Raw genomic sequence first — 24823 nt, 5'->3', positions numbered from 1 at the left:
AAAAGGAAATATATCTTCTTTTTTCTTTTGATAAGGCCGAGTTGCTTTTTTTGAAAAAAAAAATTGGGAACTCTCTTTCTATTTCTGTCGTTTTGTAAAGAGTGGATGGGACTGTTCCTAACAGTGTTCCATCCAACGCAGCAAGGAGGGAAGTGAGACGGTGCAAATATAGACACGTGGCAGGGCCAAAGAGGCATAACGGATACAAATTTCGAAGTGGGTCCCGGCCATCCTGCTCACGTGTATGATTAAGTTCCCCCCGGGATTCGCAGGCATTTCCAATAGGAAAGCACCCCTCTCTCCGATCTCGATCTCTTTCTCTCCCTCTCTCTCTCTCTTCTCTTTCCCTTCGCTCTTCAAACTCAAAGTTCAATTATTCCTCACCGTCAAATTCGCAGTGCAAAGATTCGCCCGAAAGACTCTTCTCTACTTCCCATTGGTCCCTTGTTCTATCTTCCATAATTACCCAATTATAAATTAGAAGGTAGAAAACAGAGGTCTCCTTCTTTTACACACTGTAACAACACTCAATACTGACTTCCAACAATATTACGAGCCTGTTCTCCCTAGGGTTTTTGACCTTTCCTTCCTTCCTTGAATGGCATTCTCTTAATTGATGGCGGTGAGTTCAGGACGCCTCTCGGCTCACTTCGATTTCAAGCTCGGAAGAGGGCGCCGACTCTTCGGAGATGTTTTTCCACCAACGCGTATTCTAGGCTTGGATTTGGGTAAGCGTTGGAGCAGAAGGGCGCGTGACCGAGTCTTAATAGTGGGTCGAATCGGCTGCTGCTGCTCCGACCCCGCGGTCCCCATCCGAAGAACGACCGGGTCCGGAAAGCGCGTGGAGAAGACCGAGGAATGGTGCTTGGATCCCAAGAAAATCCCTCACAGAGTCCGTACCCAAGCCTCCCCTGCAGTGCCCTTCGCTTCTTCTCAGTAGGTCCCTATCATCTTCTTTTATATGGGCGCTATACACTGTCGTTCAATCCTTTGGCTGTGGAATTTGGAATTTGATAAACTAAGACAAGAATTCAACTTTTTGGTGAATACTTTATTTTAAAAAGTGACCGTTGTTAGAGTCTTGTTTAGTAGTTTCTTCAACCTTTTCAACTCTTCCTTTTTTCTAACACGGTCTTGATTGCCTTTGGTAGATTGCTTGTGCTATCCATTCATTTTGATAAGTTGTTGCATTACAATTTTGCTGCAGATGGCACACTGTTTCAAAACAAGAAAAAAAGTTCTATCCTCGCTGTACTCCGGGAAATTCCGGACCGCAATCCCGTGACACTCCTCCGAAAAGAGGTAATTTACAATGCATTTACATTCGTCAAGGTAAAAATGGAAGATAACCAAGAAAATTAACAAAGAAATTCCATCTATGCTGACAATTGATTGATGGTATCTTTAAGTAGCATGCCTGATAAACAAGTGCTGTGTTCGTAATTTGTTCCTTCACTGTAGACACCGGCATTGCAAATGAGAAGGACTGGGGCATTAGCTTACTGAATGAGAATGTTATTGAGTCGGGCACTAATGAAGATGGAAGTACATGGTATCGGGAAAGCGGGGAAGACTTGGGAGAAAATGGGTACAGATGTAGGTGGACAAGGATGGGCGGCCAGTCATACGATGGTTCTTCGGAATGGAAAGAAACGGTATAAAATCGTTCCATCATTGATGATATTTCATGTATGAGAGTGTTGTATTGGAGTGAAGCTAAACGGAAGCAATTCTCTGTGAAGTAATTTGTGCAATTGACATCTTAATCCATCTTTACAATTACTTTCAAATGTACTTATATTGATGAAAGTGCTACCAAAGAAGCTTCATGCACTTACTTATCGTAAGTTTCTGAGGCTTACTGCTTGGATACTTTGAGAGCATAATGACTGAAGCTGCCTCACAAGTTTCTATCCTTTGACATACTGTTGATTATGCTGTCAAGTATCAACTAAATCTGGTAAGAACGGTTAATAAACAGCTACTTATAATGAGGGGAGGATGAAGTAAAAACTTAAAGGGAATGAGCTGCTAGTCTATTGCATATTACAATCTTTATTTCAGTTGAAAGCTATAAGCCCTTTTGGAATCTCAAGGTGTAAACATTTCCTTTTAAGCAATGGTCATCTAATTTGCAAAAATAATTTATCAGTGGAGGTGATAGGCGCAGATTGATAGCTAGGGAAAAAGGTTGCTTTTTGTTACCTTGGCTTTATACCTAATCAGGATAAAATACATTGGAGAATACTTCCCTAAAAACTGGCAAAAAGGGAGTCTTATGTGATTAATGCATATTCAAACCAAACCAAATTTGAAAAACAGTTTTGTTGAACATCCTGGATTACCATAGTTTATCTGACAAGAGCAATGAGTAAACTTTATCATGGCCATCGCATCATTTTATTTTTTTGTTATCGTTGGAGCCTTCACAACTTATGGATGCTGTAATCCCAAATTACTCATGCTGTAGCATATAGCCATGTATGAATGTTGTCATTAAGGGACCAAAATTTCACACACAGTTGTAATTGATGTCTACTTGTATTGCTAGCCTATTATCTATGACAAATAGTATGATATTTCAAGTGTAAGGTGAAGTTTTATCATTTTTTCATGCTTTAAATGTTGAAAAAAATTGATATGACTAGAATATTTTAACTAATACTATGTCTCTCCGTTGACTTGAATCATCTTTGTATACTAGATGTATATGTTGTTTTTATCCAAATGCATTTGAGTTACCGGAGCAAAATACCTGTAACATTTTTCTTGCTTTAAAGTTATTCCACACCTTTCGAGTTTATTTCGAGCGAGCTCTCGCTTTTCATAATTGTCAAATCTATGTTTAATCATCCACTTTGAGTAACAGATTACATTTTTTCATAACGCCATTTAGTATCATCCCAGGTGGATGCATTTAATTGGATTTATTGATCTCATTGACAGTGGTGGGAGAAAAGTGACTGGAGCGGATACAAAGAGCTAGGTACTTGCTGACCCTCTCTTTACTAGACCAGCTGGTTATTACAATGGATCAATAGAAAGTATTTTGGTATTTTTTTATAGTCTAGCATGAGTCTTGGATGCGTTCATCTAATGGCTATTAAGTTGGAATGATAAGTTATAACTCAAATTAGCTTAGCCCTGATAGTAATAAAGTGAAAGTTCGCACCTTTCAACATCTGTACTGTTATTTCTGTTGATTCTTTTCCATTGCCATCTCCCCACATTTCTCATAGTTTTGAATGGGATAGGTAGTCTCTAGTCTTTAATAGACAGCCACGTAGATGATGTTTATAATTCATGCTTGCATAGCTTGAAATTAAATAAGCATCTGGATTTTTCCAATGGTTGATATTGCCACATAAACAAACATAGCCACTATTAGAGATGTATATCTAACAAATTGTCCATTCCATTTTTCTTGTTTGTATGAAAGACATAACCACCAATCTCCTTTGAAATTCAAATGGTATACAATGACAATGTGTGTTCTTTTCAATGGAAGTTGCGTCTCAATAAGATTTTAATTGTCTGGCTGAATTAAATGACTTGAGCACATATTTGATTCCTGTCCATTCATATTTCTTAACTTTTCACCACCATGAAAAATTTAGCTATTGTCTTTGGACATGCAATGGTTGACTGTTCCCAACATACCATGTGAATTAAGTACTATTTGCATATCATTTAGATTTTAATTTCCATTTTCAATCTTTTGGATATTTGATTTGAGTGTTACTCTACTATAGGTGCATTCATTCAATTCTATATATTTTCTCATAGGTGTGGAAAAATCTGGTAGAAATGCCGAAGGGGATTCATGGTGGGAAACATGGCAGGAAAATCTTCATCAAGATGAATGGAGGTCTTCATTAACTGTCTTCCTGCCCTCGAAAAAAAATTGACAGTTTTTTTTTTTTAATATTGAACACTAAAAACATAGTCATGCTCCTGTTCCTCCCACATCAGTAAATAGGATGAGTAATTACTCCGGATTTTGACATTGCAGTAATCTTGCAAGGATAGAGAGGAGTGCACAGAAACAAGCAAAATCTGGCACCGAAAATGCTGGATGGTATGAGAAGTGGTAAGCCAATGTATTTACTTCAAAATAATTTTTTTTTTATATGTATTTACAGCAAAATAATGGCATGTTGTATGAATCAGTTATGCATTTAAACAACAATGAAGCATCTTACATTCTAATATATTGATGACACATCTAATCTGAATATAGGTGGGAGAAATATGATGCTAAAGGCTGGACTGAGAAAGGGGCACATAAATACGGTAGACTGAACGAACAATCATGGTGGGAGAAGTGGGGAGAGCATTATGAAGGAAGAGGATCTGTTCTCAAATGGTTTCTTAACCATCTTTTCATATCACTAACTTAAATGTGTTTTGTGGAAATTCCTTCTTCTCTGGAAAAATGTGAACTTCATGTGTTCATTTATTTGCCCATGCGGGACTAAACATAGACGTTTACTTTCATTACCTACATATAAGATTCTTTTATAATGCAGAGGTACATATGGAAATAAAAGAAACAATAAAGAGAAAGAAATTATATTAGGAAGTTCCAGGATTTCAAATTTCAGAAAAAATGTGGCACAGCAGATGCAGCAACAAGTCTCTGTAGTGATAGATGTGTGAAGCCACCATAAGTTGGCAGCAAATTAACTGCCTCTCCTGTTTAATAATATATGAATGAAAATTATGTACAACTGGAAGAAATGATAGAAATGGTATGCATTTTAGGGGGACTATGAAAGAACTTATGTCTAAACCTCTTTCAGATTAATTAGTTGAGGGATAAGTTGTATTTTCCATGTACTTATTTAAACCATGATTTGAAAGAGTTGATGAATTACATGAAGTTCAGCTTTTTCTCCATCTGTTGGTGGGTTTAATTAGAGCTTCCCAGTTGATTCTCTCTCTTTCTCAAACTGTTACACTTCTCAGGACAGATAAATGGGCTGAGACTGAACTTGGTACCAAATGGGGAGACAAGTGGGAAGAGAAGTTCTTTGCTGGAATAGGTTCACGGCAAGGGGAGACATGGCATTTATCTCCCAGTGGTGAACGTATGTCAAGTACTTGAATTCTGGAGTGCCAATGTTTATGTCACATATTGTATCTGCCTGTTACCCCTTTATCCTTTATTGTTTTTTTGTGCCATTCAACATATTCTTTGAAATTCTCTTTTATGTTATTTTAGAATTTCTTGTGCAGCAACTGAAATCAATTGCTGTTGATTCCTTGAAATTTTGTACAGGCTTCATTTTTCTTCCTAGGCCACATATGTAGGTGCAAGCAGGTCTTTTTCTCAAAGCACAAATAATATGCTCAACTGGCTTACTTCAGGGGTATAAATATTCTTAGGAACATGATACTGGTGTACAAAAAAGAGACAAATATTGAACATGATACAAGTAATGTGCTCCATTGTCTACCCTTAGGAAACATGAATAAAAATAAATGCAGGATTCTTCATGGTCTGAAAGACAGGAGTGAAGGAGGCGTCAGTTCTATATTGCCTAGGATTCGATATAAGTTATTTCTTGCCCAGTAATCGAGATGTTCATTTTTGGTTATTCTTGTGTAACCCATGATGGTATAGTTCATGCAAGAATTCATCATAATTTTATTTTCTTGTTCAGGTTGGTCAAGAACATGGGGGGAAGAACACTTCGGAAATGGGTATGGACATCAAGCTATTAAACCATTTTATGAATCAAGCAAAGCTCCTCTCATGATTTGATTTTTGCATAGAGCCATAAGCCATATTTAGATCATTCTCAAAATTAACTGCATCTGAATTTAATAGCTAGATCTCACTTCTTTTTCCTTGCATGCATTTGTGAAGTTAAAGATTAGAAGTCCTTTGTGACTTGTGTATGGTTGTCTTTTGCATGCTGTATGGATACTAATATGGCATTTTTTCTATATCAGTAAAGTGCATAAATACGGGAAGAGCACAACAGGTGAAAGCTGGGATATTGTCGTGGACGAGGAAACCTATTATGAGTAAGCATGTTTTATCTTGACTATCAAAGTTAGGCTGTTTTATGGATTGTAGCCAGTTAAATGCAAGTAACTAACGGACTTTTGAGGATGAAATGAAGATGCAGGTGTTTTTTTTCCTAGTTTCCGGAGGAATGTGATATTCCTAGAAAAAGTTGCTTTAATTTAAATTTAAATTTGATGAGGTGTCACTTTTGATGAAGGGCTGAACCTCATTACGGTTGGGCAGATGTTGTGGGTGACTCAACTCAGTTACTTTCAATTAAACCTCGGGAGCGGCCACCTGGTGTCTACCCAAATCTAGACTTTGGGTCATCTCCACCGCCTCCACCTGATGACACACCAGAAGAGTCTCCTCCTTCGAGCTGATTTCTTAGCTCATAACTTAATTAGGTGGTCTAGATTGGTTGAAACTCTTATAACAGAATATTGTGAATTGATCTTTCAATTAATTCATTCTTTTTTTTTTATTGTTAATGCTTCCATGTATTCAATGTCAGACCCTGGTTACGTTTTGGACAAAATTTATTCGCTTGGGATTACACCATAATTAGAAAGATACATTCTTATTTGGTATCAATGTGGTTGTTTCAATTTCATATTAAGTATCTAGACACCCATTTTTGGATTGCCATGGATCTTGGGACTGAAATGCATTCCTGTTTGGTCCTCAAAGTGCTTTTAGTTCTAGCCCGTTTGGCATTCCTCTCCAAGGGTGTGCAAATTACACACGCAGATCCTTTAAAAAAAGCGAGTCCCATATGAAAAATCTTTAGTTTTTCATTGTGGATCTTAATTTTTTTCAAAGAAAATGTGCCAGGGTATGCACACCCTACACCAGTATCTAACATTCTTATTTTATTTAAACAGACATTCATCGCAGGAACTGCCCTTTATAGGAAGGCAGGCCACTTGAACAGAGACTGCGTAACAATGCTCTCTGCTCCTACTTATGTTCCTCCCGCACTTACCAAGTTTTATTATCAATATTACTTTCTTCTGGATGTTATATTACTTGTGTCTCTCGTTGAACTAACAGCGACCCAACACAGCCAATGAGTACTGGAGTGGAAGAAAAAGTAATTAAAGGGTAAAATATAAAGTGGGTCTGAGCATTTCTCGGTTACAAGAAGAAACATCGATAAATACAGACAGCTCTGGACCTAAACACTAGTCAGATATGTAGGAACTCTAAACCTGTAATTTCTCAGTTAGTTTACAGCCGTCGTATATCACTGTTGCTATCTCCTGATGCGTTTCTAACATAGATCAGTTGGATTACACGAATCCAACGTCATGGATTGACATGAGCAGGAGGAGACAAAGGAAATTTTCCATCACCCGAGAAGATATAAGACCAAAAAAGAAAAAGAGGAACCCGAAATAACATCAACTGTATCTTTTTGGGAGTGAAAAGAGCTGGCATACACAACGATTTCGTGGTAAAAGCAATAAGCAGTTCAATAGATTGGTCTGTCTAGGCAAAACCTCAAAAAGTATCTTCAGTCCAGTCCCCATTCTCCCACCTCTCACATCTGGCCTCGTATGCCTCCCCCCACCTTTTTTTTTAGGCTCACGTACGTCTCCATCTTCAACGCTAGAGATCCATCCACCCAAGAGTTTAAGTATAGGGTGCTCCTGAAGGCAAACTTTTTATATAAGGGCTCACTGTCATGAACCCAACATTTGGCGCTGGTCACAAAGGTGGGCTAGCACTTTTCTCTTTGCCAGTGGTTTAATTATGTGCAGGATGGCCTTTATGCACCTTTGGTCAGATATGCAAACTGTTGATTGGGGGACGCCGGGGGGGGCAATTTTGTTATACAAGAATCTGTTACCAACAGCTTTGTTAGTCAGAAAGAATCTCTTCTAACTCAGGTTCATCAGAGGTTGCTCCATCATAATCCAAACCAGTTCCATTGAACAGACCTCTCTCTAGGGGGTCATTCTGATCTTCATCATCATCCATGTCAAGCCATTCTGGCTCATCGTCAACATTTTGATCATCAATAACTGCATCTTTTCTGGTGGGATTATAACCCTTGCCATATTTTCTAGGCCCGGAATCTCTCTTCGCCTTGGCATCGGAATCTTCACACACACATGTAGATGGGTTCTCATGAAACTCACCCCTGCCCGGCCTCACTTCATTTGGCTCCCCCATAAAACCTCTTTGAAAAGTACGAACTCTAGAAGCAAACACATCCCAAGTCATGTTACTTCTGCTCAAGAACAACCGATATAACTTTTTAGCATTTGGACGAATGGTGGGTTTGTGTCCAAAATATCTCCTGCAAGTAGGCAAATACGTAAAATTATTATTATTATTATAAGGAAACACTTATAAGTTAGCAGGTAGTCTAAACAAGAAATAGGAAAGAGGGGCCCACAAAGAAAAAAGAAATAGAATAGAGGGTGGAAAATGGAAAGAAAGAAAGCACACCTTCTTCCAGCTAATATTCTAGCCATATTACCGTTGTTGTTGGTAACAAATACATCACTTTCATCACACACTATGAAGTCAAGTGCAGCCATGCGAGAAGAAAATGAAGCAAATGGTTCCAACTCCTCCTTGGAGGCTATAGTTTCTTTTGAATAAAAATTGGGGAAAAGTGCTTTCAGGGGTGCCAATGTCTCTTCCCCTCCATATACTTCCCCAGATGCCACATAAATATGGACATCACTGCCATATCCCAAAGCTCTTAGCATCAGGCCTACTTCTTCTGGCGTGAGCGGGCATTTTCCATGCCTCCTTTCCTTGTCAGGATTGCTGATCTGCAAGTCAATCCAAAAAAGCACCACACATGCTTCATAAACTCTAGAAATCCATGGTAGTAGGAGCCAAAGCAAATTCAACAATGCATACCAGTTGCAAAAGATATTTAGGGAAACACCATCAAGCCATCTTCATTCTATCTTAAAAGCACATGCATGCACATTTTCCTATGTAGGAAAGGCTGCTGAAAAATATGGCCTCCAACAAATCTATAATTCTCTTTTCACATAAATATAACCTCACCCCTCTCCACTTCTAAAGTTTAAGAGTATGTTTGGATGCTTAAAATATCTCAAAATTTTGTGAATAGTAGTTAAATGGCTTGCGTGGAGATATTTTATTAGGTTTTGGGAAATGAGAGAAAAAAAGTTGAATAAAAATAGTTTTTCAAATAAGTATTGAATTGGGGTTTGTGAAAGTGAATAGATAAAGTTAAAAAGTGAATAGATAAAGTTAAAAAATTGTTTGAATATAATTTTTTAATATAATTTTTGTTTTGAAGTTTGTTAAAGTTGTATTGATTTTTGTGTTTGAATAATAATTAGGTAATGATTACATGAAAAGTTAAAAATTTAAAATCGAGAAGTACTTTGTGTTTGAGTGATGTTTGGGAATGAAGTCGTGAGAAATTTTGGGAATTTTGGTGTTACCCAAGCATGCCCTTTTCTAATTACAGATCAGATGCACGCACCCGAATATTGATTTTCAGTTTTTCATTTTTGTATCTCAAAACATGGAAAATCAGGCTTATATAAGAGAAATTCTAGTTTAGAATAGTTGAGACTCACATGTAAAGTTTTCCACCTCCTTCGTATCGCAGCCAGTTCTTTCCTTTCTTTTTCTCCACCACCATAATAACATCCTGAGAATGCAAGCATATCAGGTTCAAACCTGCAAACAAGAAAAATCTGGTTGCATAAAAAAATATCTGACGGTGTAAAAGACAATGCTCGTCCATTATAATGAAAATAATGCAATGGGGATTAATTCTCTATAGAATGCAGACACGGCCATGATCAATCAAGAATTCAGCCTGATGGCCTGCTTCTAGAATTCCAAATTGCTCAAAAGCCCTCAAAATATTAATCACACGAATAAGATTAAATGCCCATGCTTTTGTTTGTTAATTGTTGTTATTTTTTCAATCCAAGCTCAAAGGAAATAGAGGAATAATCCTCAAGAAGGTCAACTTGAACATTGTGCACATTTGTGTACACATGTTTGTGCGTACGATGCACATATGTCCAAGAGCAAAACATATAAAGAAGCACCTGGGTGTCTACAAATGACAATCTATTTCATCATCAGGCAGTGATCATCAACCTAAACGTTTGAACACAGGTTCAAAATGTACTTGTTCAATGGGATTGATCAAAATGAGGCAGGAAACATATGAGAACAAAGCAAGATTATATTGAATGCAACAAATGAAAAAGATATGAGAACAAAGCAAGATAATATTGAATGCTACCAATGGAAAAAATAATTCATTTCTCTAATTACCATAGTGATCGTCAGAGATATAGAAGTTCAAAGAAAGACTACCTCAGGTGCAATGCGATGTAATGCTTGCTTTTCATCCTCATCCGATGAACCAATTTTTGACCCATATCAAGTATTGTATCAGTAAATCTTAAAGCATGGTAGTTAACTCTGCATCTCAACTTCTGCAAATCTGTGACCAACTTGTTTGCAAGTCTGTAATCAAACTTGGTAAGCTGAACAGCCTGTAATAAAGACCAGTAAGTGTCCTTTATGGGAATAACTTGATATCTATTCAAGGTGAGGTTTAATCCATACCACACAGAATCAACAGTAGGAAATGTCAAATGCTCAAAACAAGGGTGTTTTCTATCTGATATAGGAATTAGCATATTTCTTGAGCATATTTAAAATAGAAATGTACTCTCAAATTTATAACGTCAAGTCACAAAATATAAAAACACCAATTAAGAGTTTGAAATTAAAAATCTAGTAAATAAAAGAGACTCAGATGCAATTTCAAAATTCTACCTGTCTTTTTTTTTTTTTTTTTTGGGGGGGGGGGGGGGGGGGGGGGGGGGGGTGTTCAGAACAATCCTCTTTTAAATTGAAGAATTATGATTCTGCTTTTGTTGATCTGTATACTATTGTTCACATGATTGATATTCATAACTTCGAAGCCATGATGTGCATGGTGTGACCGAAGCTTGATATACTTAGCTTCATTGGCACCTTGAAAATGAAGTGGGACAACATTTTTTTTTTTTTTTATAAGAAAAAGTGGGACAATAATTAAATCTTCATTGTCATTTTAATTGGAAAATTCAACCAGGTGCATTGCCTTTGGAGTTTGAGCTTAGCCATCTTCACTTGGAAACCACCCAAAACAAGAAAGAAAGGATTGAAAGTATCAGTCTACAAATCTATCCGCCCTGTCAAGGCAGAAGCTTCGGTCACACCATGCACATCATGGCTTCGAAGTTATGAATATCAATCGTGTGAACAATAGCATACAGATCAACAAAAACAGAATCATAATTCTTCAATTTAAAAGAGGATTGTTTTGAACACCCCCCCCCCCCCCCCCCCCCCCCCCCCCCCCCCCCCCCCCCCCCCCCCCCAAAACAAAAGAAAAGACGGGAATTGAAAAGGTTATACCATATATAAGCAATTAGAGAAGTCTAAGAGAAATGAAGTGTAAGAGGAATGAAAACTTACATGCTTTTTCGAGAGAACGGGCAAAACACGATTTTGATAACATCTTTCACTGCACTTCCTTGGCACACGCATGGTGTATGGAGTCATAAGTTTCCCTCTCTTCCTAGGTAGTTGTCGAATAATTTTAACATCTTTTGACAGAAACGATATAAACCAATCAACATCAAAGATCTCTGAAAAGTTACTGCAAAAACAAAGTAAGAAATTTGTTACATCGCAATAAAAGAATTGAATGTAATTTTTATAAGTAACAAAAGAATTATATGTAACTAGATGTTCACTCCTATTGCCAATCTGGACAAATAGATGTATTAGCAAAATCCAAATTGCAAAGCATTGCCAACCTGGAATCCTTCCAGAAAGACTTTTGATCCAGCTTTGGAACAACAAGAGTAGCATTTAATATACGGGCAGCAACAACAGCATCTGTAATCTGTCAAAGGTAGATCTTCTAAGGTTTGTATGAAAGTAAGTATACTATTCAAATATTAGTAATGAAGCAGAAACATTGGTTTGAACATTTTAGTCACAAAATACATCAGACCAAGGGTTTGATGGATCCCAATACTACAGGCAACATCAGTGCAGTGAAACAACTAAGAGACTAAGCAACCCGGCATGCTTCACCATAACTCTACACCCAGATTAAGCAAAACGAGGATACCAACCGATAAAGTAAACAATACGGCGGCATATTTCTCTCCAAGAAGAGCCCCCCAAAAAATGCCAGAATGACACAACCACACTAAGTTTCTTTAATTGACACGATTCAAAAACCTACTCTACATCTTTGAATTGTCATTACTATCTTGAATGGAAACTAGTAGGTACTTCAGGGATTGTTGTACCAGCAGACGCTTTATTACCAATATCGAATTCAGACTGGCAGAAACAAAGTATATCGACAATAAAACAGAAACATCCAAACAAGACAACTAGATTTGACGCGGTTAGTCTACTTCATTCTTATCCATGAGTAACCTCAACCCAAATCCACTATGCATGATACCGACTATAATTACTCAACCAACTCTCATGAACTCAAAAAGAAAAGGGTCACAAACTACTCTTGTTGGATAATATAGTCTCGAACGCGTGAGGCATTCCCTACTTTGATGAAAAAATAAAGAGTATATTGTAGGTGTGTGAGGTATGCATTTAATTATGTAATTGTGCATTATTTGTTTGCTAAATAACCAGTAATCGTCCAAACAATTTCATTATTTTGACATGCTAGTTATTGCTAGCATGTTTGCTTCCAGCGATAAATAATTCAAAGATATGCACATATGTTCAACATTATTGAGATCTATAATAAAAACAAAACATTGTTGACTCCTGGTCAAAGTTTTTTGCTTTCTTAAAAAAAAAAAATTAACCTGGCAAACATTCATTCCACCAAATGAAACTTGGTGCAGAACCTTTACTTACAACTACTGTATAAGATACAAGTCCAGAAAATTACCCCAGTTCTTTGTTGATTCAAACCTCCACTGGTTGCTATTGCCAAAAATCGATTGGGATGTGTAATAGCTTCAGCCTCTGAAATAAAATAAGACAGTTTGAAATCAAAATAATCACAGTAGCAAACTGTCATTCTGCAAAAGCCAATCCAAAATACAAAATCAGAAACCCCAGAAACAAAACTAGGCAGTGAATAGCAGGTGGTGATTAGAATAATCTGGACCAAACCACTAGGTAGAAAACCAATAAAATGACTTCTTTTTGGATACGTAAAACCAATCAAATAACTTCCAAAAGCATAAATGGATCAAGAAACTTAAATTAAATATATTCTAAGTGAAAAAGATGAAAATAAAAAGATGCAACGTTATACGGACTTGGAAAATTGTTGCTGGCATTGCTGCAACCATAGTAGAACTTGGAATTTCTGGAACTCCAAATATGACGATCCGATTTTCCCCCGCCGCTCTAATCGCCAAAATTCAAGAAATCGCGGTAAGCAGATACAATAAATCCAAGAAAACCTAAAAGAAAATTTCAATTTACTCTCTCGGGATCCAAAAGCCCTAACCGGAACACGAGATGCCGAGATTCCAACCGCATCGTCCTCTGGTACGTTAAGCTGCACACGGATACAACCCGAAATGAATCACAAATAATTAAAATAGAAACAGATATGTATATCGAGACAGAGAAAAATGCGTGAGAGAGAGAGAGAGAGAGAGAGAGAGGGAGTACGAAAGAGCGGTGGCGTAGGTGGTCGGAATCCACTGGGGATGGAGCGAGAAAGGATAGGAGAGCGAATAGGATGAGAAGGGCACCGGAAATAGCGGAGATGAAGGGAATGAGGAGGCGAAGGCGATGGTAATAGTGGTGGCGACGTCTCTGAGACGCCATTATCTCCGGTGCTCGCGATTGTGGAGGAGCTTAGCCCCGAGCACCACGGTCTCTCACACTCTCTCTCTTCTCTTAAAGAAATGCAAGAATGCCCGAAACAAACGTGTAGTAGCGTATCAAAATCTCAATCGATAGGATAAACTCTAATCCTGTGCGCAAAAGCCTCCGAAAGTGCCTGAAGAAGTCCCTACCCCGCGGGAAGTTCTCAGTGCTAAAGAAAGAAAGCATAGAAAGACATGGCGATAGCGACAAGGGAGTGGTTCCCGCAATGGGCAGCAATCATTCGGAGAGAATTGCAGCTTTCGCCCGTAGCGTAGAATTCTCCAAATTTATGAATGCCACCCAACGAACGCTCACCACCTCCTGTCCCCTTCTCTACTCTTACCATGTGCAAGGCACCGCCGTTACTACTGTGCATCCAAAATTATCGATATTAATTTCTTAAAATCTTCATTTATTTAATGATTTATTATTACTTATTTATTTAAAGTACGCATGGTATTTCTATCCTCATTATAAGATGTAAAATTATTGGCTATTTATGCTTTGAACTGAATTAGGATCGTTGGCGAAGTTTTAGGTTTGAGTAGTTTAGAGAAAATTGCTAAAAATTATACAAAAATCTAATATAGAGTTATTTTTATATATTCTTTACACATTCTACTGATATGATTGATTGCGTCATTTTTTTTAATAATTATTTTGACCAATTATATAAGTAGAATACGTAAAAAATATATAAAAAATAATTGTATATAGCAGGACTCAAAATTATATGATGAATAATGATGTATATAAACTTCTTTTTTAATTATGAATTTCATTATTTTTTAATAATAATGATCGAATCTTTTACATCTATCTTAATAATATCGATGACAAACTCATATAAGTTTTTGTTAAAAAAAAATTTATAAAAGTCCCAAAAATCAGAATGAGACGATAATATATATGTGTGATGAATAATTTTAGAAATTTTAGCGCTACTTTTTAGTAGGTTGGTCTAAATTTGATTGGTCCGTTTCAAGGCTGGCTGAGTGGCCGACTGAGATTAGTCATGTTTATCTAGTTGATTTGGGTGTCAGAGGACATGTGCCTTACGGCTCGGTTTTTCTATTAAAATAATAATATTAAAATAAATAGTCGATAATTATTTTTAACCGACCATCAGCCTTCTAATGTGGAACCTAAATAAAACTGTCAAAATTGGACAGCAAGATCTATTCCGGTGTGAATTTTACAGTGTACACTGCAACCGAGTTTGATGGACTGTTTTAAATAGGGCAAAACCGGCCGGCGGAGCAAGGACCGGTCGAAACTGGTCGATGAGCAACAATATTTCATCAAAATCGTCGTCGACCGATTCAACATTGGTTCAAATTAGGGATAAACCACTGAACTGGCCGAGATCAATTTTTCTATTTTATTTTATTTTATACCTATATAAAAATGATGTTGTTTCACTTAAATAAGTGAAACGATATCGTTTTAGAGCTTGGAAACAGAAGATAAAACAGATTAATGGAACGACACCATTTCAAAATGAGATTAATAAACACCCTATTCTTCTTCTTCTTCTTTTTCCTCAGTACTCCTCTGCAACTCTCTCATGGTAGATGACGCGACTTCCTTCCTCTGTCACAGTGACGCCGACGGCAGATTGAAGAACCGCACCGATGCATTTGGAGACTGAGACTATCGGTTTTCTTTCCTCCAATCGACCGGTTTCGACTAGTTCTAAGTATCACCCAATGACGTCGGTTTGGCCCCGAAACCGTGCCGATCCCATCGATTTTCACCCCTAGTTTTTAATAAAATTATTGAATTTTTGTTCTGATTTCTTCTTTAATTTCCTAATTTGATATTTTCCTTAATTTAGATCAATCCATAAAAAATAAGGTTTCATAATTATGCTTAATCTACATCAACAAAAAGCTTAGAGGAAAAACAAAAAATCATAGTTGGTTTGGATATAGAACTATCTCATTCAATCCTACCTCGTCTCATTTAGGTTGTGTTTGGATATTGAACTGAGTTGAATTAAGTTGAGTTGAGATGATAAAATATTATTAGAATATTATTTTTTAATATTATTATTTTTTTGAGATTTGAAAAAGTTGAATTATTTATTATATTTTACATTAGAATTTGAAAAATTTATAATGATGAGTTGAGATAAGTTAAGATGAGTTGAGTAACCAAAAAATTATATTTTCAATAATTAATTTTAAAAATTAATTATAACGATAATTAATCTTATCGTTATAATTTTTTTAAATTTTCATACAAAATATAATAAATAATTTAATTTTTTAAAATTTTAAAACAATAATAATATTAAAAAATAATATTCTAACAATATTTTATTAAACTCATTTAAAATTATCTCATCTTATTTTATCTCACTATCTAAACGATCCAAAGTTTAGACCCTTTTTGTTGTTAGTTATTAGGAATTAGAATAGGGAGTTGGATAATTATTGAAAAATAACTTGTGCAAGTTCAAAACTTGCCGTATAAAAATGATATATATTATTTTTTAAAGAAAAAAAATTAACATTTTTACGACGAGTCCCAGATTTTTTTAAAGAGATTGGCATCAAACTTATAAATTGCAGACATGCCACGAAAAAGAAGGAAAAAGGTTAGGTTTAGCTTGTGGACGATAAAGCTCCCTTATGCGTTACTCAAATGTTAACGTTCGTGTGCCGCTTTAATAAGCAAGGTATCAGCGTAATCATCGAAGACGCAACACTTCATTAGTCACCTAGTTTGGTCAATTAAAGCAATTGTATATGAATTTGCATTTATTTTCATGCAGTGTGGGTTTTATTTCATGTCTCTTTTAATGTAGCATGATGTAATTAAGGACGTACTTCGCGTTATATAGCCGACCAAAAACGATATTTGTAGGCGTGTATAAGTGATATGCATTATTCTTTACAAAATTGAGTAAATATGAGTAAATTAGTTTAAAATTAATTTTTTAATTATAGATTCTATTTTTAAAAAAAAAAATTATAATCGATAATTGTATCTAACATTAATTTTTAACAATTTTTTTTTTTTTAATCTAAAACAAACTGCTTCCCTTCCTTTCTCTATCTTCAATTTGTGGTTTTCTTACTTTGATACGCTTCTTTTATAATTAAAAAACTAATACATTTAGTTTACGCGATAAAATTTCATAAAACAAATTACATTGAAATTTTACGAATCGGATTCGAATTGCGGAATGCAAGGCTCAAGCTACCAATCGATTGATGTGGGGGCAGACCCGACAGGAAAGGTACAATAAGTTAATAACTGGAGTTGTTTTGTATGGATTCGGAGGTCCACTGGCTTTCAAAGTTGGAGTTGTTACTTGTTACGCCATAACGGATTACTCGATCGTGACTTTGTCACTGTTGGTTGCATAAAACAAGTTTTGGTCGTTTTATGACAGATGGTGAAATGTTACCAACCAACCAAGGAACTGTTATCAGTACTTAGAACACTCTCAGATTGTTCGTCCTATCTTTTAAAATATATTATTAAAAATTATTTTTTTTATTTTATATACTGATTTTTATAATATATTATATATTAATTTATCTATTTTTTCTTCATATCATTTAAATATTATATTTTTTAATATTTCTTTATTCATTTCAAATATTTTTTCTAACTATCAATAATATCTTCAAATCTTTTGATATTTATAATATTTTTTATATACAATGTCATAGAATTATGTTATTTTTTAAATTAATCTAAATTTATAAACTAAATCAAAATATAAATTAATTCAAAAAATAAAAAAATTCAAATTATATAATAAAAATAAGAGATTAATTCAGCTTCAATTTTTTCTTTGAAGCCTAGCAAAGAAGAAAGTGCGGGAATGAGAGAGATGATCTAAAATAAAAATAAATGGCTTTTCAAGAAATTGGGAAAATCAAAGAGCTGGAGAGAAAAACTAATTTAAAATGTTTACAAAGATGAATAATTTCCTCCATATCTAGCATGCTACTATAGCAGAATGTGAAATGAAGAATGAAATACAAGATCCATTGGATGACACTTTTAATAAAATTTCTTTATATTTTAAAGAAAAATGTATTATTGAGCATTCATCGGGAGTGCTCTTACATTTTGCCAAATGGTAACGTCCCTCTGCATTCATATTTCAAAGAGTCTATACTCATTCCATTTTGCGAACGCCTTGCGGACGAACCCAACGCCAGTTTAAAAATAAAACGGAGCATATCAATATCAATTGAGTTTTGCTATGTACAAGTAAGTTTGCATACCAATTTACGTACTAATATTGTTGCCTTCATATTCTAAATTTAAATTAGCATTGTTTTCAATAAAATTTACTTTTTGACCAGTCATATTGAATGGATGCGCGTATTAATGCAAAAAATCGCTTACAATTAAGGTCTCGTTTGTTTTAAGAAACATCTCATTTCATCTCACCTCATCATTACAACTTTTCTAAATCTCCACACAAAATAAAATAAATAATTTAACTTTTTCAAATCTCAAAACAAAACTAATATTAAAAAATATATTCTAACAATATTTCATTTAACTTTTTAATTTTAATCTCAATTCATCTAAAATAGACAACCCTAAATTTTTCCATATCAATAAAACGCGGGTGGGAGAGAAAATTTCGTGATAAGCCCCACTTCTCCTACCTGCTCTTCCATTCCATCCCATCCCACATCGTTATTGTACAAAATCTATTCCACTGCAAAGCCCCACTCGCTACTCAAACATTGAAATAAATAAAGACGATATGAACTTTCATTATATTGATGAAAATTAAGCCACAAAATCAACATACGACTAAAAGGTACTGATAAATATGGGATGTGAAATGCAAGGAAAGTAATTGAGAGGAATCGTGGCGGTCGTGGTGGTGATGGGGTTGGGCTTTTCACCGTTAGAATCTCTCCCTCAACTTTCTCTCTTCAAACCAAACACATTATAGAGAGATAATGTGTTTGTGTCTACCTTTGGAATTGTTCTACCTTTACAATTGAGCGTGGCTAGAGAATTAGTTTTGATTACTTTTGTTCTATACAAGGACACTCCATCTATTGCTTCGTTATTACAAATACAAAAGCTAGAACCGGAGACGATGAAGAGTGGTGGCGGAGCTGCAGAGGAGTGCAGTTGACCTTCCGATCTGATGAGGAGGTAGGTCGCGAACAAGGAACCTTGTCGTCTTTCTTCTCCGTGAAGGATCTAACGCGTTAGTTGGAGGTGGGTTTGCAATTTGCACACTGAAATAAAGGAATAGAGAAACACCTCCCGCAAGTCGATTGGATCTGGGTTGAAGTTTGCACACAAATTTCTCGCAGAAGCAGTCCTTTTCTTTCTTCTTTATGTTTTTATCTTCTTTTTTTTTAATAAAATAAGTGCTAACGTGCCACGCTAGATACTTGCGCAAAATTGCTTGTATACAAAATAACTGTTCATATTTCTTACCATGATCCCTTGTGCCATTATTCCTAAGTGCATGTGAAGAGAAGACTTGCAGTAATTAAATTGTTTCAAATGTAGTAAAATTAACAGATAAAAATAGAAAGCTATTATCTCAAACATCGATTACAAATTAAAGATAAAATTGATGTGCATTGATGTTGTATCACCGATGGTGATAATATTAGTTACGTGCGATAAACCATCAAAAGAAGCTAATTCTATAAGACTACAACCATAATCATCTAATAATAAATACGAGAATAAATTCTTATTCGAACTCGGCTTGAGTATGCCAAGAGTAAGGAAAATGATCTGCTTACAACTATTTTATAATTACTTTTAGGATAAGGTAATTTTATAATATCGACATTTATTTTTAATGGAATGATATGATTGTATTGAATGTTTGAAAATGAATTGTATTATTAAAAAAATGAATTATAAAATAATTATAAATGTTTCGTTGCTCCAATTTGAGTTCTGAACACAAAACTCTATCAGTTTTTTGGCTATAAAACTGCAACAGAAGTCGACACAGTGCTATTTCCTTCTTTGTATATAAAGAGAGGAATAAAGAGAAAAAAGAAAAAATCAGGATAAATAATGGCGACGTGTGAGCATCGGTCGGACCACGCTGATCAAAAAATCCTGCGGTTCTCGCGACTCCTCAATCCTAGAAAATATCATATCGTCTATGAAGCACCCTACCTTCTTACGGTGGATCTCCTGGAATTCTCACACGTGCAAACCCCTCATCTGGGTAGCGATTCCGCACGAGAAAACCCTGTACTTTCACTCACTCATTCGCTCGCTTTCTCTGCGCTCTTATTAATGGCGACGATACAGAAGAATTAGGGTTTTTTAAGTAAGGAAGAGAAAATTAGGAATTCTATTATATTGCTCAAAAGATGTATTCGTTAACGGTGAAACCCTCCTTTCTACCTCAAGCTGCTTCTTCTTCTTCTCCTTCGTTTTCTGCTTCATATTTCTCGCCTCGTTCCTGCTCTTCAATTTGCTTCCCGATAGGGATTAAGTACAGAGGATGCAGGAGACTCGCTTTGAGGATTCACGCTTATGATTCTTCCAAGAACGACACTTCCAATGCCTCCAGCGACTCCAAGCCCCCCAATGGCTCTTTGGTCTCTCTCTCTGTCTGTCTCATTATACGTACATTTGTATATTCGTTAGCCGATACTCCTTTTTTGGTTGTTCTTTTTTCCGGTATGGAAGATTTCTGTTAATTTTTATGGATTGGATAATGTGGTTATTAGTGAATGATATTTATACAGAAAAACAGTGAAGAGGGGCATGATGAGAAATTGTTCACAAGTGCCTAATCAGGTTTTATTTTCATTGATTAAGGGCTGTGATAATATTTTGTATTTACTTGTATATTATCAAAATACACAGCGAATGAAATTAACTTAAATAAGTTACACGATTAACTGAACAAAAGAGGTTGTGGTCTGTAAATATTATGGTAGAGAGTGTCCCTAGAGGTGCTGCGGGATGCTAGCAGTATCTGGAGGAACCAGAGAAAAATCTCTCATTTAGTCGCGGTTCCTTCCTTAGTGTTACTAGGTCACCATTGGATGGTTGGTTACACAACTTAGTTCCATTATTACTGGCTTGGGCAAGGTATTTGATGATACGCCATTTATGGTGGTTAAAAATCATGCTAAATGTGATGCGTAACAGCCCTAGTCATTCAAACGGGAAGTGCTTAACCTTCGGCTTCAAAATGCTGTGCACTTTTTTTATTGGTGTTGTTTGGCAAATTTGATGCTCTTAATTTGAAAACTTTGCACTTGCTTTGCAGCAGTTATGGTTGATTGATTTTGCTACACCTTTTTGAAATACACAGCCAAAAACCCGGAGAGACATCCTATTGGAGTATGTAAAAAATGTGCAGCCTGAATTTATGGAGTTGTTTGTAAAGAGAGCACCCCAGCAGGTACCATATCCTTCATATGAGCATAAGAATGGTGCTGTAGGGTTACTAGGAGGCTTTCGTTTTTCCATGGCCATTTGATATAGTGGAAATGATTTTTTTTTTCATGCTTACCCTTCAGGTAGTTGATGCAATGCGCCAAACAGTGACAAATATGATTGGAACTCTTCCACCACAATTTTTTGCAGTTACAGTCACCACTGTAAGTGTAATTACTTTTGATGTGTAAACTGCTGCAAGAACTTTGTTGACCTTGTGGGATTGACACTCTCTGAGAATTACCATTATAATTTTTAAGCTGGTTTGATTACTTCATTAGTGTTTCTTCACATTCTTATGATCTTATTCCACTTTAGGCATCATACGTTTTATGTGAAATTTCTTTTTGAGTATTTTTAGTTAGATCACTTGGCTTTCTTTCAGGTTGCTGAAAACCTTGCGCAACTAATGTACAGTGTCATGATGACTGGATATATGTTTAAGAATGCACAATACCGATTGGAACTGCAACAAAGCTTGGAGCAGGTTGCTCTTCCCGAAGTTCAAGACAAAAAGGTAACTTCTTTTCCATCCTATTCCTCGTGTCTTGAATAAACTAATTTTGTAGTGTTGCCACTTTTGAAGAGGAACATTGAAATTGCATGATAATTTGATTGAAAGTTCAGTTATGAAGCCCTTGGATCTTATTTTTGGTTGTAAGCATTCTGGTAATTCTCTGCGCAGTGTCCATTAGGTGAAGTTGATGATGTTACATAGTGAGCAGACTACTTTTTCTAAATCATTAACCATGCAAGGAATTTATCTTTTTGAATCTTCTTTTATTGTTATCTTTTTTGTTTTCCATTGTAAGTGAATGTAATTATAAAAGGTGAAAAACTCTCTTATGTGGGTGGCATAATTGTTCCATGTGAAGGCATAGTGTTCTTCCTCTTATATGATTTTATTTTTTTTTTATTTTTTTTTCTAAGTAAACTCATGAAACTAATTTTCCCAGTTGTTTTTTTCCTCAATGCATGAAAGGCCTTGCTAGTTTTCTCGGTTGATATTCTGTCTCTGTTTGTGAAATACAGCAAGCTTGCACTCAAAAGAACATGGTTGACATAACATCAGCTTTTCCTTCTTCTTTTCCCTGCTATAAAGAAATGGTTTCTCGGCTGGCTTCCGATTGAACGTTGAGCCTGGTTGGCCTTGTAGTAGAAATGAGAGTAGGTGTAAACTCTTGTATACCTCTTGTGTACTTGGGCTATGCCTATTCTTATTAATATAATCTGTTACTCATAAAAAAAAAATTTGTAAGAAATGAGGACTGAACTATTCTTACCCAAATCACCACATAGATAAGTGGTTGTGCAGCGTCTTGACATTCTAGTGATTTTATTGGAGATGCTATTCTCTTATTTGCTTTGCTGAATAGAGTTGTCTCTTTCATTCATCAGAAACGTTATCAAGTCTGTCTATTTCTGCCTGAAATCCTATTGACAGTACTAATTCTATTTTGGGATACCATTATTTTGAGATGCTGCGTTCTATATTTGCAAGTAAATGTTTTCTCACGTGCTGATAGAACCTAGCATCAGCTTTGGTTAGCACGTTATTTGACATGATTCTATGACCGTTACAGGATGTGCCAGATTATGCCCCTGGTACACAGAAGAATTTGTCAGGTGAAGTTATTAGGTGGAATAATGTCTCTGGTCCTGAGAGAATTGATGCTATAAAGTACATAGAATTGCTTGAAGCTGAGATTGAGGAACTGAATCGTCAAGTTGGTAGAAAGTCGGCAAATGGGCAGAATGAATTGTTGGAATATCTCAAATCTCTTGAGCCCCAAAATCTGAAGGTAAGAATACCTGCTGCTCCCTTGGATGGTAGTTTATAACGTGTTAATGATTCTCCTTTGAACCTCTTTTTACACTAAAAATTTTGCAGGATTTGACAAGTAGTGCCGGAGAGGATGTTGTCCTCGCGATGAATACATTCATAAAGCGCCTTATGGCTGTTTCAGATCCCAACCAAATGAAGGTTTTTCCTTTTATATTGAGATACTTTTTCCTTCTCTACCTCTCTGATTGATTCAATATTTACAACTAGGTCCTACTTTTGCTCTCTGTTTGATACAATCTTTATATTTTATAACATGGTTAAAATTCCAGTTGATCCTTCTTGTAACTAACAAATTTGCAGAACTTCTTATAACTGCTGAAAAGGTTTTCTTGCTTAATAAGACAGTTTTCTTTTACTGATCTTGAAATTAGTTAGGGTGTGATATTGTTTAGTTTCAAAGAAGGGATAGTAATATTTGTATGATAAGTACTTGATTAGAAATTGTAATTGAAAATGCACCTATTGTCTGGTGATATCCATAGCGGTTTTCCAATTCTTTTCTAGGACTTTCTTATAAATGCGGTGGTATTAAGCTCTGTGACTCTTACCGCTTATTTGAATTGAACATTTCCATGCTTTATATGCTAAACAACAGTGGGATCTAACTGTGAAGGTAATATAATGTCAAAATTGGTTGGGTACTCTATCCCAATCATGAACTCAAAGCTATTGTATTGATGAATTTGCTGGTCACATCTTTTGGCTGAATTCAATTTGCCGTAATGATATAAAAATTGCTTGTGTAGATCTTCAACTTATGATATCATAGATTGTGGCCAGGTTCTCTTTGGTATTGTGATTTGGGATATTGATTGATTAACCTTGAACTCTGTGTTAATTATAACAGACAAGTGTGACGGAGACTAGTGCGCCGGAACTTGCCAAGCTTATTTATTGGCTAATGGTGGTTGGGTACAGCATTCGGAACATCGAAGTCCGTTTTGATATGGAACGAGTGCTTGGGACTCCCCCAAAGCTTGCGGAACTACCTCCTGGAGAAAATATTTAAAGCACCGAGGATCGAATTGCAAAGAACGTTAGTTATGGTGATGTCAGAACAGTGTTCTTTTCACTGGAACTACTATTATTTGAAAACGATGCTGAAATCTCAATCCGTGGATGATCCACTAATTGGTTAGGAAGGCAAAAATATTCACTTGCCACTGGAGTAGTTGAAAATTATTGATGACATTAATTGTCGAAACTAAGATATATTTTTAGACAGATCCCTGTGTATCTTGCTTCTGTATTTTGTACCAAACACTAATTATTTTTACAACTACCAAGAGGTCTTAGAATTCTCGGGATTGTTTTTAAGGATGTTATTTATATTTTGAAAACAATGGACATGCAGCTCTTTTCTGGGCTTGATTTTTGAACTACCCTTGCTGTTGGAAGTAACTCGTATCCTTCCCACATCTGCCCTTGGGCCTAGACCACCTCTCTCTCTCTACCTATCCTCCAGGATACGGCATTAGTCTCAGGAAACTTTAATAATAATATTGCTAATGCGTAATGCCATTGAAATTAATAAGTTGCATGAATTTGGACTCTGCAACCGACTATTATGGTTAGAAGAATCACAACTTCTTTATGATCAGTCATCAGTTTGCACCAAAATTCTTGTCAACAATGTATTTTAA

General features: G+C 35.8%; 3 protein-coding genes across 4 annotated transcripts; 2 read left to right on the top strand and 1 right to left on the bottom strand.

Annotated features, from left to right (window-relative positions):
- Positions 1–244: 244 nt before the first annotated feature.
- On the top strand, positions 245–6610 carry LOC121259991. Its single transcript, XM_041161835.1, has 11 exons — positions 245–936; positions 1208–1302; positions 1462–1655; positions 2947–2986; positions 3787–3868; positions 4013–4090; positions 4241–4366; positions 4969–5090; positions 5667–5706; positions 5959–6033; positions 6234–6610. The coding sequence occupies exons 1-11, from the start codon at positions 617–619 to the stop codon at positions 6397–6399; spliced, it is 1338 nt and encodes a 445-aa protein (XP_041017769.1). The 5' UTR covers positions 245–616; the 3' UTR covers positions 6400–6610.
- A 488-nt stretch (positions 6611–7098) lies between these two features.
- LOC121259973 (O-fucosyltransferase 16) lies at positions 7099–14271 on the bottom strand. The gene is made up of 10 exons (XM_041161815.1): positions 13709–14271; positions 13542–13592; positions 13348–13438; positions 12972–13048; positions 11851–11939; positions 11507–11690; positions 10352–10533; positions 9595–9697; positions 8474–8805; positions 7099–8321 (listed from the first exon to the last, which is right to left on the bottom strand). Exons 1-10 carry the CDS (start codon positions 13865–13867, stop codon positions 7880–7882), a joined length of 1710 nt encoding a protein of 569 aa, XP_041017749.1. The 5' UTR covers positions 13868–14271; the 3' UTR covers positions 7099–7879.
- Positions 14272–20088: 5817 nt separating this feature from the next.
- Positions 20089–24562, top strand: LOC121260005. 2 transcript variants are annotated; one of them, XM_041161858.1, is made up of 7 exons: positions 20089–20484; positions 21210–21299; positions 21418–21498; positions 21720–21851; positions 22918–23136; positions 23226–23318; positions 24028–24562. In XM_041161858.1, the coding sequence occupies exons 1-7, from the start codon at positions 20254–20256 to the stop codon at positions 24187–24189; spliced, it is 1008 nt and encodes a 335-aa protein (XP_041017792.1). In that variant the 5' UTR covers positions 20089–20253; the 3' UTR covers positions 24190–24562. The 2 variants fall into 2 exon arrangements, with proteins under 2 accessions (XP_041017792.1, XP_041017793.1); XM_041161859.1 differs by lacking the exon at positions 20089–20484 and adding an exon at positions 20494–20686.
- The last annotated feature ends 261 nt before the right edge of the window (positions 24563–24823 follow it).

Source organism: Juglans microcarpa x Juglans regia, chromosome 4D (genome assembly GCF_004785595.1).
Source record: "Juglans microcarpa x Juglans regia isolate MS1-56 chromosome 4D, Jm3101_v1.0, whole genome shotgun sequence".
NCBI classification, from domain to species: domain Eukaryota; kingdom Viridiplantae; phylum Streptophyta; class Magnoliopsida; order Fagales; family Juglandaceae; genus Juglans; species Juglans microcarpa x Juglans regia.
Note: the sequence above shows the minus strand (reverse complement) of the source record. Positions and strands in the feature narration are given on the sequence as shown.